Genomic DNA, 15,601 nt, shown 5'->3' with positions numbered 1-15,601 from the left:
TATATATATATATATATATATATATATATATATATATATATATTTGTGTGTGTGTGTGTATAGAGCTCTGGTGACTCGGTGCCTAAGGCATTTGACTGCTAACCAGAGGTTTGCCTTTCAAACCCTTCAGCTGCTCTGTGGAAGGAAGATGGGGCAATCTACTTCTGTAAAGATTTACTGCCTCAGGAACCCAAAAGGGGTTGCTATGAGTTGGAATTGACTCGAAGATAGTGAGTTTTTGGTTTGTATATGTATATGCGTGTAAGTATACACGTGCACACACACACACACACAGAAAAAAAAACAAACTCACTGCCATTGAGTTGGATCCGACTCATAGCGACTCCTCCTTGGGTTTCCCAGGCGTTATCACTACAGAAGTACATTGCCAAATCCTCCTTCGTGTGTGTGTGTGTGTGTGTGTGTGTAACAACTTGCAAATGCCCCAGATTCTGTTGTGATGTTTCTGTTTGCATTCTTGCTGGAGCTTGGCTCTCTCAGTGATGGAAACTACAATCATTCTGGAGTGCAATTGTTGGGGAGACAGGGAGTGATCCAGGCTCCCACAAATATATGGGCAGGTAGTAAGTGCAGAATGAAATTGGAGTTTTGGTCTGTCTCTACCCCCTGTAGGCTCCGTGTGACCTTGGGTGAGGTAATTCCCTTTCTGACCAAGTCTTGCCACTTAATAATTATTTGAACATTTGCATAACGCTTTTAAAATGCATAAACGAAGCATTCTTCCCATTTCCCAGAGGGGTACAAAAAGATGGGAGAACGGGAAGGTTCAAGGTCCTTCTAGAAGCTCAGGCTGGCTTGTGAAATGCAGCCCAGACCTCATCGACCTCAGGGGCAACCTTTGCATGCCCGGGCTCCATATAGCTTTGGCCATACTGCCCCTCGGGCATCATTTATGAGTCCAGCTGAGCAGAGCGGGGTGGAGCGCAGGGAGGTAGGGTCATACTCTTCCTCCCTTCCGGATGTCTCATCTTGGGGTCTGCATGGGAGTAGCGCACTGAGTAAGTACAAGCGGATTTGCTTATTGTAGACACAGACTCCCAGTCCACAGAATGAATGTGTGTGTGTGTGTGTGTGTATCTCCGGATAATTCACTGCCAGCTCCACCAGAATGGAGTCCAGCCCCGGTCGTCTCCACTCCCCAATATTCTGCTTTCACCTCCGCGAAGGTTTCTGGGTGTCTGTGTGTGGCGGTAGGCTATGGGAAGGGCAGTGCTGAGAAGAGATGGGAGGTTCGAAAAGCACCCACCTCCGCCCAACAAATTCCCCGCCCAAACCAAAAGGGGGGCGGGAAGAGCGCGGTGGGGGAGTGTGTTCCCTCCTCTTCCCTTGCGGCCTGAGAAGGGGACAGGGTGATCATTCTTTCTTTCTCTCGACATTTCCTTCCTCCTTTTTTCCCTTCTGTGTTTCTTTCGCTGGTTCCATTTTTTGTTTTCTTCCAATGTCTCTGTCTTCCTCCTTCTGTGTTTTTGACCCTCCCAGTCTGTATTTCCCAGGCACACCCCCCTCCCTCTTCTCCCATTACAGAGACCCCTTATCCGTCTGGCCCCGGCCCCACCCTGCCTTCAGGCCCCTAGGGTGGGTGGGTGTCCACGTGTCTCTAAGTTGTCCGCCCCGTCTCACGGTTCGGTGCATTGCTCTCTCTGCCAGTCACCTCCTCACCCCACCCCCAGGCCCGTAGGCCTGGGCGGTTGTAAGAGCTGGTGTCTGCTTGTCTGTCTGCCCGCAGGATGACCGAGCGGCCGCCGAGCGAGGCGGCACGCAGTGACCCCCCGCTAGAGGGACAGGACGCGGCCGAGGCCCGCATGGCCCCTCCGCACCTTGTCCTGCTGAACGGCGTCGCCAAGGAGACGAGCCGCGTGGCCCCCGCGGAACCCCCTGTCATCGAGTTGGGCGCTCGCGGCTGCCCGGGGGGCGGCCCCGCCGGTGGGGGCGGCGCCGCGCGAGACTTAAAGGGCCGCGACGCGGCTGCGGCCGAAGCGCGCCATCGGGTGCCCACCACCGAGCTGTGCAGGCCTCCGGGCCCCGCGCCGGCGCCCGCGCCCGCCTCGGCCCCTGCGGAGCTGCCTGGAGACGGCCGCATGGTGCAGCTGAGTCCGCCTGCGCTGGCGGCCCCCGCCGCCCCCGGCCGCGCGCTGCTCTACAGCCTCAGCCAGCCTCTCGCCTCACTCGGCAGGTCAGGGCGGCCGCTGGCACCCGGTCTCCCCTGGGCATTTCAGGAGCCGACTGCTATCCTCCCCGTGGGAGTGTGCGGGTGGAGCGCAAAAAGGGAGAAGGTTCTTTTAAACCCAAGGGCGTTGTAAAGCCCCAGAAGCTGGGGCCCCGCGTGTGAGAGTGCGTGTGTGTGGGAGAGGAAGGCAGATGTCGGGATGCTCTGTGACTCTGTTGTGGCGGGTGGAGAGGAGAGGGTGTGCACTTCTTCAGGGTGCTGGCATGTGCTCGTACAGTACTAGATGGATAGTGTGCTGTGTATTGGTGGGAGAGAAAGGAAGAAGACGGTGAGTGTGGTCCCAGGCAAGAGTGTGTCTGAATGCGTTTCCTCGTGAGTAGAGGTGGACATTTGTTGCTGATGAGTGTGAATGTGTTCTGGAAGCTGCAGCCCTCTGTGGACAGGTAAGAGGTAAGGCTCTGAGGGTGTTTGCAAGAGGACACCCTCCTCTAATCTGTGTGTGTGTGTGTGGGGGGGCGGTGTTGGAGCTGATTCTCTTGTTCCCTGAGCCCCTTTCTGTCCCTAGCTGAGACTTCTGGTCGTGACTTTTTTTGTGTTAGGGCATCCATTTCCCTGCTGGGGCCACTATCATGGTGGAGAGATGAGGCAGGAATGGGACAGGGGACAAAAAAATGAGATGCACACAGAAAGATGGTGGAGACATGCAGAGAGTCAGGGAGAGACCCTGAGAAAGAAGCCATGAGAGTCTATAGTGGGGGATGCCATAGATGCTGGGGGTGCAAGTCAGCAGTGGTGAGACTGGGGTAGTGAGTCAGGGTTTCCTGCCTGTTCTCTGTCCATAGGCCCCATGGGGCCAGGGTGAAGGGAAGGGGGTGGGGCAATATGCCCTTTATGGTGCTTGAGTTGCACATTATTAGAGCTTGAAGGCCAAATCTACTCGTATGTACCCTTCGTTGGGGGTGGAGGTTTCAGTGTGGAATGTGTGCTTGTGTCTGGAGGATGGAGTGTGTCTGTCTGTGGTGTATGTGTGTTTATTTTTGTGTTTGCTTCATGTGTTCACCTCTGCTTTTTTTGGGTTTTGTTTTTGTGTGGAGGATGCATGGGTATGTGTCCCCTCCTCTCTTTGCTTGTCTCACCATAGAGAGAAGGTGGAGAGCATCCTGTGTGTGTTTGTGTGTGTGTGTGTGTGTGTGTATAATGTTTCTGCCCCAGTTTAAGTGTTAACGGATGAGTTGGCCTTTGTTTTTCTGGGGAGGGGCATTCACGCGGGGGAGATCACTGAAGGGCCTCTTTCTCCTCTCTACATGTGATCTTGTGATCTGACCTGGACCTTCCCACAGTGGGTTCTTTGGTGGGGAGCCTGATGCCTTCCCTATGTTTGCCACCAACAATCGCATGAAGAGGAGACCCTCTCCCTATGAAATGGAGATTACTGATGGTGAGTTTACCCTACCCTTACCTGGGTACCCACCCCTCATGTTAGCTAGAGCTGGCTGAGGGAGAGCTCTATTCTGTAGGCATCTCACAGAGATGAGTGGGCCACCTTGGACCCTCAAGCTGAAAAGCCCCTCACTCTCAATTGACCTGGGATCAGGGGACATTGTGATTGGGGCTGAAGAGCCACACACACAGACCTGGGAAGAGGGGACATGAGGGAGAACATATAGTGGCACTTAATCCAAACCTCTGGCATCAGTTTCAGTTCCAACTCTGGGTTTCATTCTCTGGGATCAGTTCTAGTGCCTGTTCTGGGCTCCATTTCTACATTTTGATGAGGATCCCAGGGTAGGGGATCCTCTGACACATGGTGTCCCCTGACTCTACTCATTGACCCTCAGGGATTGCCTGCCCTTCCTCCCCAAAATTTCTCTGGTCCTCTTTGGAGTCTGGGGTCTGCTCCTCTCCTGGAATTGTATCTTCAAGGTCTCTTCCCAGACCACTCCACTATGGGACCTTCTTGTTCCCTGTTCCACACTCTGGGCAGAGACCTAGAATTTGCTTCCTGATAAAGCAGGTTCTGTCATCCCCTAGCTTTCTTAGGGAGGAGTGGGGGGCTTGGCCCTGCTATTGTGAACTGCCTGAATACTCTTGGGCCCTGAACTTGGGCAATGTGTAGGAAATTTGGAGAAACTCAGCTCCCTCCCTGTTTTCTATGACTTGATGCAGTAGATGGGGCCCAGCACCAGGGGGCAGGAGAGCAGGCTCTTCAGACTTGAGGGACTGAGCCAATCCTCAGAGACCTCAGGGCTTCAGCTTGGCTGGGGCTTGGGGCTACTGGAGGAAGGGCAGCCTGAGGCCTTGAGCCAGGCTGAGACTTATGGAAAGAGCTGGCGGTGGTGGTGGTGGTGGGGGGATATGTATTGAGTGTGTACTGTGATCTTTTGGAGAGGAGCTCTCTATGGTTTCTGCAGAAGAAAAGGCTGGCAACTGGACAATAGAACAGATTTCCAAAAGATCCAACCCACCTGAGTCACAGAGTATAGAGCCAAGAAGGAAGGATGATGGGAGTGTCAATGCTGCTAGGTTAGAAAGAGGTTCATAAGTCTTGGGAGATGGGTGTAGTCAAATAGGAAATGGGCAGGAGCAGTTCTGAAGTTCCCCAGGGAAGAGGCATTCTCTACAAGGGCAGAGGAGTTGGAAAATAAGTCACAGTTTGTGTGTTTGTGTGTGTGTGTGTAGGGAGGAGATGAGGGGGGAGGTTTGGAGGGGAGTACTGAAGTATAGGGAAACAATTACCCATAAATGTTATAAGTATTTACTGAGCACCTATTTAGTGCCCAAGGAGCTCTGGTGGTGCAGTGGTTAAGGCATTTGGCTGCTAACCAAAAGGTTGATAGTTTGAATCCCATCAGATAATCCATGGGAGAAAGATGACACAATTAGCTTCTATAAAGATTTACAGCCTTGGAAACCCAATGGGAGTTGCTATGAGTTGGAACTGACTCAATGCCAGTGAATTTTTTTTTGGGGGGGGTAATTAGTGCCCAGCCAAGGTACAAGGGGGTGAAGTGATTTTAGGGCATGGCTCAGAGAAGGTGCTGAGGAAATATGAATGCTCAGCCCCTCTCATCTCCTTCCCTTTGTTGTTAGGAAGCTATGGAAAGATTTTGGGGATGTCTTGGTTCTCTACTGCTGCTGTAACAGAAATACCACAAGTAGATGACTTTAACAAACAGGGATTTATTTTCTTACAATTTAGGAGTCTAGAAGTCTGAGTTTAAAGTGTGGCTCGAGGGGCTGGATGGAGACACCTAGATCTTGAGCTTCAGCTCTGCCTCCTGTTTCAGGCCCACTAGAGCTGGAGGTGTTTTCTGGCTCATGCAGCTGCTGGCTGCTGAGGCTGATGAACCCAAGATTGACAATAAAATGGCACAGTCCCATGATTAGCAAGCAACATGGCAAGCCACTAGTTCCAGTTCAGAAACAGTCTCAAGATCGGCAGGCAACATGACAGGCCACTGCTGATGCAGCCAAATGCAGGATCCAGATGTGCCAAGAAGTTCAAGACCTTTCCTAAAGTTTCTCCATACATACTGGAAGCAGGCCACACTTCAGAGGCAGCTGCTGAACTGTTCACAGCAGATTCCACCATGAAGATGATTATAATCTCATCATGGGGAATAACTATAGCCAGCTGCCCAGCCACTCAAACCATGACCAAGCTAAGATGACACACAACTTTACTACAGAGGACTATGAGCTCCTCTTCACTGGAGACTGAGGAGCTCTGGTGGTATAGTGGTTAAGACATTTGGCTGGTAACCAGAAGGTTGGCAGTTCGAATCCACTAGCTGCTCTGCTGGTGGAAGAAAGATGAGGCAATCTGCTTCTGTAAAGATTTACAGCCTTGGAAACTCAATGGGGGTTGTTATGAGTCAGAATTGACTTGATGACAGTGAGTTTACTGGAGTCTGGAACTCCTTAACACCAAGGATCTTGTTTGTCTTATTCATGACTCTATTCATAGATCCCAGTAGAGAGCTGGTCACAGAGGTCTGCAAGTAATTATTCAAAGGGTAGGGTGGGGGCAGGGAAATAGTTGATAAAAATCATTGCTACCATTTATTGAAAACCTACTATGCACCGTGGACTTTGTGTGTTCAATTTTGAGTTAATTCTCACCACAAAACATAAAGTAAATAATTATTATTGTTTCCATTTTACAGATAAGGAAATTGAGGCTCAGAGAGGTTAAGCAGCCTGCTCAAGATCACACAGCTGAGACCTGGACCATCCCCATAGCATTGGTCTGAGTCCTGACCTCCCCATACCCTCCCTTTCTAGAGTCTATTTAGCTTTAACTATGACAGCAGTCATAATACCCCTGCCCCCCCATCTTCCCCATTCAGGGGCTCCCTCAAGACCACCAGGCATAGCTAAGCAAGGGTACAGAGACTGGTCCTCCCTGTACCCTAGTGGAGGGATCCCCTCCATCTGGTCTGGAGGTCAGAGAATAGCAACTTGTTTCATCTGAGGCAGCTCTGGGTAGGACTGGTCAGCAGGTGTGCTGTGTTTTTCCCAGCCTGGATCTGGCCTCTGGGAAAGTGTTAAATGGGTTGTGGCCTGGTGGGATTTGGAAAGATAGCTTCAGAGGCATTGTGGCCAGGGGAAAACGTGGTTTCTGTGTGTTGTTATTGTTGTTGTTGTTGAGCGCCATTGAGTTGATTCCAACTCACAGCAGCCCCATGTGACAGAATAGAACATGTTGTTGTTGTTGGGTGCTGTTGAGTCAGCTCGGACTCATGTAGGATAGAGAAAGGGAGACTTTCAAGCAAGAAGTGTCAGCATGGATCAGCTGGGCCACAGGACTGACCATTGAGGGAAAATCTGCCTCTGTGGCAACAAGGGGACTTAGATATAAGTGTTAGTCCCTCTCCTCCCCTTCTTGGGGGTTCCTAAGAGAGGGCAAATAAATATCCCAGGACTGGCAGTGCATGGAGCTTCCTGAGGACTGCTGTGAGCCTCAGTGTTGGGGAGGGAAGCTGCCTCAGCTCAGGAGCTCAGGAGCACTAGCAGGCCCCTCCTCCATCTTCCCTTGCCTTTGGGAATCCCAGGTCAGGCACAGTGCTCTGAATACTGTAGGTGGTTGATATATGACTCCAGCAGGAGTCTGTCACTACTCTACAATCTCAGTATACAGACTACTAGTGAATATTCGTCCTGTCCATAATAATCTGCATTGTAGAAAAGGGAGACTGAGGCAGCCCTCAGAAGACTACCTTGTCTAGAACTTCAGGCTGTTTATGACTGTGCATGACTCTCCTTGAGGAAAGAGCCCATGGGGGAAGGTCTTTGCCCTCTCTGCCATTCACTACCTGCCACCACAATAAGTCAGTCAACAAATATTGACTAAACCCCTACTCTGCCTTCCATCACCCTTGGAATAAAATCCCTACATTTTACTTCAAGGCCTATGGAGTTTGGACCCTATCTACTTGGATCTTGTGTGTGTTGTTCTAGCCAGTGATACTTTCTGGGAAAACATGGTTTACAAGTGTGTGTGTGTGTGTGTGTGTGTGTGAGAGAGAGAGAGAGAGAGAGAGAGAGAAAGAGGGAGAGAGAGAGAAAAGTCTAGGCCGATTTGCTTTAGCCATTCTCCAGGTCAGAGCCTTAGCACGTGTTGTTCCCTCAGCTTAGATGCTCTATTCTTTTGATTCCTCTGTGTGACTGGTTCTTCAACCTTAAGTTCTTATAAGTGTTACCTCCTCAGAAAGACCTTTCCAACCACTTTAATGTAGTGACTCCTTTCTTTCTATCCTTCACTTATTCTTTAGCCCATTATTTGTTTTTCATTTGCTTGATACTTATTCATCCCCATTAGACAGATTCCCCCATCTGTCATCCCTGTTAAAATGTAATCTCCATGAGGGCAGGGCCCATATCTGTTTTGTTCAATATTCATCTTTAGTGCTTGCCATGGTACCTCGTTGTTAGTAAACATCTGCCGATGAATAATAAGTTAACATTTGGTGGTGTAGTGGTTAAGGCATTTAGTTACAAACCAAGAGATCGATGGTTTGAATCCACCAGCTGTTCCACAGAAGAAAGACGGGGCAGTCTGTGCCTGTAAGGATTTACAGCCTTGGAAACCCGATGGGGGTCACTATGAGGCAGAATCTATTTGATGGCAGTGAGTTTTTTGAGTTATCGTTTATTGAGTGTTTAATCTGAGGCAAGTATTGTCTTAAGCACTTACTAGTTATTAGATCCATGTAACAACATTATGACTTGAGTTGCTGGCATTATCTCCATTTTACAAATGATGAACTAAGGCACAGAACATTTAAGTAACTTGCCCATAATCACGCAGCTAGTGATTAATAGGAATTGAACTAGGAAGTTCAGCTCCAGACTCTGTCTTCCTAACTAGTATGTTATGTGGCCTCTTGGTGCATGTGAATAAATGAATGAATGAATAGCATGATCCCTGTCCTCAATGTCTTATAGTCCATAAGAGGAGAAACAGGAAGTTGTAATCTAGAGTGATGGAGATAAACGGACCGTAGGTCCATGGTAGTTGGTTAGATATGTGTGTAGGGATTGAGGGAAGGCCTCAGAGAGGAGAAAACATAGGAAATGGATTCTGAAGGATGAATAAGAATTTTTTTAAGCAAAAGGGAAGAAGACGTACTAGGTTTCCCAAGTTACCCGGTGGATTTTTTTATTTTTCCCCTACAGATTCCCCTTGAGGAATCTCTGGCCCATTCTCCTAACCCTTGTCCTCCTACCTCCCCAGGTCCCCACACCAAAGTTGTGCGGCGCATCTTCACTAATAGTCGTGAGCGGTGGCGACAGCAGAATGTGAATGGGGCCTTCGCTGAGCTCCGCAAGCTGATCCCCACACATCCGCCAGACAAAAAGCTCAGCAAGAATGAGATCCTCCGCCTAGCTATGAAGTACATCAACTTCCTGGCCAAGCTGCTCAATGATCAGGAGGAGGAAGGCACCCAGCGGGCCAAGCCTGGCAAGGACCCGGTGGTTGGGGCTGGTGGGGGTGGAGGCGGGGGAGCGGGTGGTACAGCCCCAGATGACCTCCTGCAGGACGTGCTCTCCCCCAACTCCAGCTGTGGCAGCTCCCTGGATGGGGCAGCCAGCCCAGACAGCTACACAGAAGAGCCAGCCCCCAAGCACACAGCCCGCAGCCTCCATCCTGCTATGCTGCCCACCACTGATGGAGCTGGCCCTCGATGATGGGTCCGGGTCAACCTGGGACCAGCCAGGAGGGTACCCTCAGGCCTCTGGGATGGTGGGCTTCAGGGCAGATGGGGCAAGCCTTGGGCAGCCCTGAAGTGGGCAATAGACTTGATGAGCTTTCCTTGATGTCTGAACTTTGGGAAGCCCTAACTGACCCCGGGGCTGGCTTTTCTGTTTCCTGCCCCAAAAGGAGAACAGAAAAATGGAGCAAAGTGGTAGGTACTTTTTATGAAGACGGCACGGCCTTCCCCTTTCCCCGAATCCCTAAGACTTCCCAAGTAAGAGGCTCAAGGGTCAATGCTTTTGGCCTGGAGTTTGGGAGCCCTGCCTTTGCTGAGACCTAGAGTTGTAAGCTCTCCCCTGAGGCATCTACAGGCCTCTGCCTTGCCTTCAGTCCCTCCCATGCTGGCTGGGGTGGCTTGTGTAGCCACTTCTGTCCAAATACATAGGTACCCAATAGCTACCCATTTTTTTAAGCCCCATCTTCACCTAGGCCATGCTGATCCATCCAGCCCGCCAGCTGCTGCAGAGTCCCAAGACTTGAGGTGCCTTCTTCAGGGCCTGATTGAAGAAGATGGCCAGTGGACAGCCTGTTCTCAGCTAGCTGGCCCAGAGAGCCCAGTAGTCCTTATTCCTTGCCCTGGGGATCAAAGCTCTGCTCTGTCCCCACTAAGACTTGCCTTCTTGATCCTTGTGGCTGTGGGGACTGAGTCTGCAGCTGTGAGTATGCCCTGTTGGGCTTTGAGTGAAGGCAGAGAAAGGGCTCTGGGAAAATGATACAGAGTAAAATGAAGCTAAAGATATTATGTGAGCTTCAAACCCAGCTGGCTTCTCAGAGTGACCTGCCTCTATTCTCAGCTACATGTCACTGTTCATGCTGGTGGGCATGTGCCAGGGTGCTGATGGCATATGCTGGTGCTGAGTTGATGTAGCCCTGTCTGGGCATTTTCCTAGATGCTTAGAGGGACCTCCCTGCTGCAGGATATCTGTTTGCTGACAGTCTGGTCTGTGTCCTGAATTGAGCACAGACTCCGCCCTATGAATTCCTTGCATCTGGGATTTTTGTTTAATTTCAATTATCATTGGGAATTTTAGGTCTCGATATGACCCAGGATATAACCCCACTACCAGGGCTTGGAAAGTCCAATCAGATACCAGGCCCTTGCTGAAACCCAAACATACGCATATTCACTTAGCGGAATCTTCAACATCCCTCGACTGTGAAGCTTTCAGTCATCAAAGGTGTGTATGGGAGGTTGGCTTCATGCAGTAGGAGTAAACCCCTCAAAAAGTTGTACATGAAAGTTTTTGTAAATCAAATCCTTACCCTTCACCTTTTAAAGAAATATAACAGCAAGTCCTTTTGTAAAATGAAGAATCCTTTTGTAGAGTTGACCACTGCCCCCTCTTTCATCTTCTGTGTCGATCCAGATGGTAGGATGTGATATTCATAAGGCTAGGCCTGCCTGTAGCCTGCATTCCAAGCCCATGGAACCATCTACACAGAAGCTCTATATACCTGTCATTGTATCCTCAAGTCACCCTCGGCACTCTCCCACCAAGTTCTGCCTTTGAGGTCAGAGGAAAATGACGGTATGGCTCTGCTCTGTTGTGCAAGAACCCATCATTCTGGCTGCCCAGAAAGCCCCTTACACATCTTGAGTTTGAGCACAGTGGGTTGCCCTGGCCATGATGGGGCCTCAAGTCCAGTCATATGTAGTCAGGGAAATGATCCCTATTCCTTTTCCCTTGTTTTTAAGTTGTGAGGTCCAGTTCTTGGGGATGGGAGTAATGTGGTTAACCCTGTGACACTCTGACTCTTCATCCCACTTCAGCTCCTGAAATCATATTTTGATGAATATTAGTTAACATTGATTCCTTTCCAATGCTTGGAAGGGCTTTTGAGGAATCCCATCTGTCTAAAGATGGAACAACTGTCCTAGGTTCTGAGACTATGCTTGCTTCCCAGTGAATGAATTTGATTTGGGATTGGAAAGTCACCACACTGTAGGTGGGAGTGTGGATTTTACAAGATGGATTACACATTCCATAAGGAACTCAAGTTTGCAGTTTCCTCTTCTCCCAGACTTTCAGTGTGACCTGGATAAATTATCTGAGCATCAGTTTCTCATCATACCCTGGCCTGGCTTTTCTGTTAGGACTGTGGATTGAATGAGATCATGAAAGTAGAAGGGATTTGAGATAGGAAGAGCTGTGTTGCCCTCAATATCAGTCCTGCAGTGGGGTTTCTCAAGCTGACTCCAGGACCTGGGCAGTGATGTAGGCTGCTTGAGTGCACAGCATTTGAGTAATTGAGATTCTAAACCAGTTTTGTCTGAGTTATCTTGAGTGTCCTCATTTCTCTAGATCTCTAGATGGTCTTCATTTCTGTCTCATTCCAAAGCAAGGAGTGAGAGTAGAAAAGAGGTATGAGAACATGGACAGAATGTACAATGTACTGCAACTACTCAAAATGGTCCTGGGGTAGAAAAGGGTAAGGCTCAGGTCTTTGTAAGAACTAAAGAAGAAAATATACAATTTTAATTTTCATTTCTACTTATTACCCTCAGACCCCTTTCTTCCCTCTACCTCCTCCTTACCCCTTGAAGAAATGGTAACATTCCAAGAGTAGTATCTGTACTAAAGAGGAAAAAATATATAAAATTAAAAAAATTTTGAGGAGAAAACAGAAAGAATGTGTACTATGAAACATTCTGAGAACAAAGATGAATGTAAGACTGGGGAAATCACACTTTTTAAGAAAAATACATATTCTTTTATTTGTAGTTGAAAATGACAAGATGGTACAACCTTTATCCTTTTCCAAAAATAAAACAAAGGGCACAGCATCTTAGTAAGCCAACAGCTATTTTGGCCTTTTGGTAGTGGGTCTAGCCGTACTTGTGATTTCAGTGGTACGTGGCCCCCTGCTAAAGGCTTGCCCCCTGCCCATGTACATAACACAGTGTTTCTGTGGGCAGGCCCAGCACTTTCCGTCAATGTTGTACTGTATGTGTTGAATTGCGTTGGTCTCTGCATTTTTCTGCAGAAGAGGAGTAACCGCTCCAGGTACCTTGACCTTTGTATAGCCCTGAAGCCAACACTGTGGGCGTGTGACCCTTTAGCGAACAAACTCATGTGGTGATGACGTGTATGTATATATATATATGTGTATAATATATATATATATATATATATATAAGGATATATTGGGAAGATTTCTAAATAAAAGTTTTACAAAGGGTCTTGGACTCTGTGCTTGCATTTTGCACCTCTAGGTCTGACAGTTGGGATATTAAAAGAAAAACTTGGCAAGAACCCGTCTCCTCTGAAATGGGAGGGACTGTAGGGAGCATTTATAGTTCAGTGGTAGAATTCTCACCTTCTGTGTGAGAGACCCAGGTTTAATTCCTGGTCCATGCACCTTAAGCACAGCCTCTGCCAGTGGAGGCTTATGTATTGCTATGATGCTGAACAGGTTTCAGCAGAGCTTCTAAGACAGACTCTACAGAAAGACCTGGCAATCTGCTTCCAAAAATTAGCCAGTGAAAATCCTATGGGTCACAATGGTGTGATCCATAACTGGCCGTGGGGACAGCGCAGGACCGGGCAGTGTTTCCTTCCACTGTGCATAGAGTCACTATGTGTTGGAGGCAGCTCAATGGAAGCTAACAATAGTAACAATACCCTGAGGCCAAGGGGTCCCTGGGTGGTGCAGACCATTAAAGTGCTTGACTGTATTGAAAGGTTAGTAGTTCAAGTTCACCCAGAGATGACTTGGAAGAAAGGCTTGTGATACACTTCTAAAAAATCAACCATTGAAAACCCTATGGACACATGGTGTCATTATGAGTTAGAAAGGACTTGATGGCAACTTTTTTTTTTTTTTTTACCCTGAGTCTGGCACTTGTTGGGAGGAGAGAGGCTTCTCCTTTGGGGTTCTGATACTGTTTCCTCTATGGCCCAGTTTTACAGAGGGCTCTCTCTCCAGCATTGTGCACCCATGCTTTTAGCTCCGGGCAGCTCCAGTGATATTACCTTCTTTGTGTTGGGCTCAGCTTCCATGGCTGGGACAGCTGCTCTTATCATAGGATCAGCCAGATTAAGGTCACACTGGGGGTGGGGGTGGTGTCCTAGGCTCTCCATTCACTCAGTGGAGGCTGCAGCTCTTATGCTTGGATTGTGAAAAGTGAGGGGTCCCATAGGTTTCATGTGGGGCTCAGGGACCAAGGCTGAAGGCATAATGATTGGAGTCTCTGGGGTAGACATCATATCCCCTGGGAGAGTTTCCCGGGAGACTCAGGAATCAAAAAGCAGTTCACAGGCATGGCTCGGGGTTCTGGGGAGCCCACTGCCTGTGGGCCGTTTGATATTCAGAGATCTCAGTAGGTATGCCAGACACTTCCAATAGAATGCCAATCCTTCCTTCTTCCTTTCATTCATTTGACAAATATTTATTGAACACCTATTACAGCTTAGGTAATTAACTGTGTTCAAACTCTGGTGTTGGTGAAAAATATTGAATATACCCATGGACTACAAAAGGAATGAACAAATCAGTCTCAGAAAAAATAAGCCAGAATATTCCTTAGAAGAGAAGATGGTGACTTCGACTCACTCTCAGCACGTCATCAGTAGAGACCAATAGCTAGAAAAGGAGAGGGCAGAGTATCAACAATAACGAGGGAAACCCTCAGTGAGATGGACTGACACAATAGCCACAGCCATGGGCTCAAACATACCAATGATCATGAAGATGGCACAGGACTGGACAACTTTCTGTTCTGTTATACATATGGTTGCTGTGAGATGGAGCTGACATATGCCAACAACAACAGCATTGTTCTAGGTACTGAGGATCTAGCAGTGAATAAGAACAAAGATCTTTATTCCCATTGAGCTTAAATTCCAGCAGGGGAGGCAGTAACACACACACAATAAATATGTTGATTATTTAGTAAATTAGAAGGTGATTAAAAAAAAAAAAAACACTGTCATCAAGTCGATTCTGACTCATCGTGACCCCCATTGGGTTTCCAAGGCTATAAATCTTTATGGAAATAGATTGCCTCATCTTCCTCCCACAGCAGCTGGTGGCTTTGAACTGCCGACCTTCTGGTTAGCAGCCAGATGCCTTACCCACTACACCACCAGAGATTCTTTAGAAGGTGATTAGTACTTAGGAAAAGAGCTGTACCTATAGGGACTCAAGAAGCCCACAGAGAACAAAACTCAAAATCATAAAAAAGGCCAGGCTTGCTGGTCTCATAGAAATTGGTGAAACCCCTGAGACTATGGCCGTCAGTTACCATTTGGGCCTGGAACTGAATTCATTCCCGTGGCTTCCAGCCAAACAATAGGTCTACAAGGCGAACATTTACCCAGGTAGGTACACTCCTTAGAACAATCAACCATGGGAGATCAGAAGGCCAGCATTTGCATAGTGAGAGAGCTCAGAGGCAGGAACATACAGGAAAGAAGGAGGGAAAAGGTAGCCACAGGGAGGAAGTGGGAAGAGAGCTGTTACATTATGGGGATGCAATCAATGCCATGAAACAAAATATGTATGAACTGTTGAATAGAAAATGAATTTGCTCTGTATACTTTCACCCAAATCACACACGCATACACACAAAACAAGAGGCCTGTAGATAAGTCTGGCTCTTTTCAGGTGAGCTGTGTTCATTCCAACCTACTATGACAGGCTTGGTGATCTTACTTTCCCCTGTCCTTGGGGAAAGGCCAACTGTAGCTAGGATGGCAAAGGCAGGACAGTGTGTGAGATCATACTCTATCCTGTAAGGAAGCTTTTTGGTGTTTGGAAGACCCCAAAGTGTGTTTCTCCCTGGCCCAGGGCAAGGAGGTACCGCGGTAGTAAGGATGGTGAGAATTAGCTCTGGAGTGGAGAGACAACTAAGAGCTGGCTGTGAATCTTAGGGGTGGCAGTAAGGCTCTGGACTTAGAGCTTAGACAGAGCCCACAGTCCTAGGGTCCTGAGGAGCAGAATGATGAAGGAAGTTGCTATTAAAAGCTTGAGAAAGAAAGAAGGAGAGAAAAGGAGAGACTGAGAGTGGTCAGAGAGGTAGGAGAAGCACTGGAAGAGAGTGGTATTTCAAAGACTAAAGCAAAAGGGCATTGGGGAAGGAGCAAGTGGTTAGCCAAGTCCAATGCAGCTGAGAGGTCAAGCAAGAAAAGTTCAGAGTGTGTTGACCGGATTTA

General features: G+C 48.3%; 1 protein-coding gene across 1 annotated transcript; it reads left to right on the top strand.

Moving 5' to 3' along the window:
• The first annotated feature begins 1,748 nt into the window (after nucleotides 1–1,748).
• Nucleotides 1,749–9,379, top strand: TAL1 (TAL bHLH transcription factor 1, erythroid differentiation factor). The gene is made up of 3 exons (XM_007946706.1): nucleotides 1,749–2,194; nucleotides 3,529–3,626; nucleotides 8,925–9,379. Exons 1-3 carry the CDS (start codon nucleotides 1,749–1,751, stop codon nucleotides 9,377–9,379), a joined length of 999 nt encoding a protein of 332 aa, XP_007944897.1.
• Nucleotides 9,380–15,601: the final 6,222 nt, after the last annotated feature.

The sequence above is a fragment of the Orycteropus afer genome, unplaced genomic scaffold, assembly GCF_000298275.1.
Source record: "Orycteropus afer afer isolate SDZICR_OR568_19922 unplaced genomic scaffold, OryAfe1.0 scaffold00169, whole genome shotgun sequence".
In the NCBI taxonomy this organism is placed as follows: Eukaryota; Metazoa; Chordata; class Mammalia; order Tubulidentata; family Orycteropodidae; genus Orycteropus; species Orycteropus afer.
Note: the sequence above shows the minus strand (reverse complement) of the source record. Positions and strands in the feature narration are given on the sequence as shown.

Bases quoted from the DNA above. Each gene is read 5' to 3' on its own strand.
- TAL1 (XM_007946706.1), top strand. From the start codon at position 1,749: ATGACCGAGCGGCCGCCGAGCGAGGCGGCACGCAGTGACCCCCCGCTA. The intron at 2,195-3,528 runs GTCAGGGCGGCC...ACCTTCCCACAG, and splicing joins CCTCTCGCCTCACTCGGCAG to TGGGTTCTTTGGTGGGGAGC. The intron at 3,627-8,924 runs GTGAGTTTACCC...CTACCTCCCCAG, and splicing joins TGAAATGGAGATTACTGATG to GTCCCCACACCAAAGTTGTG.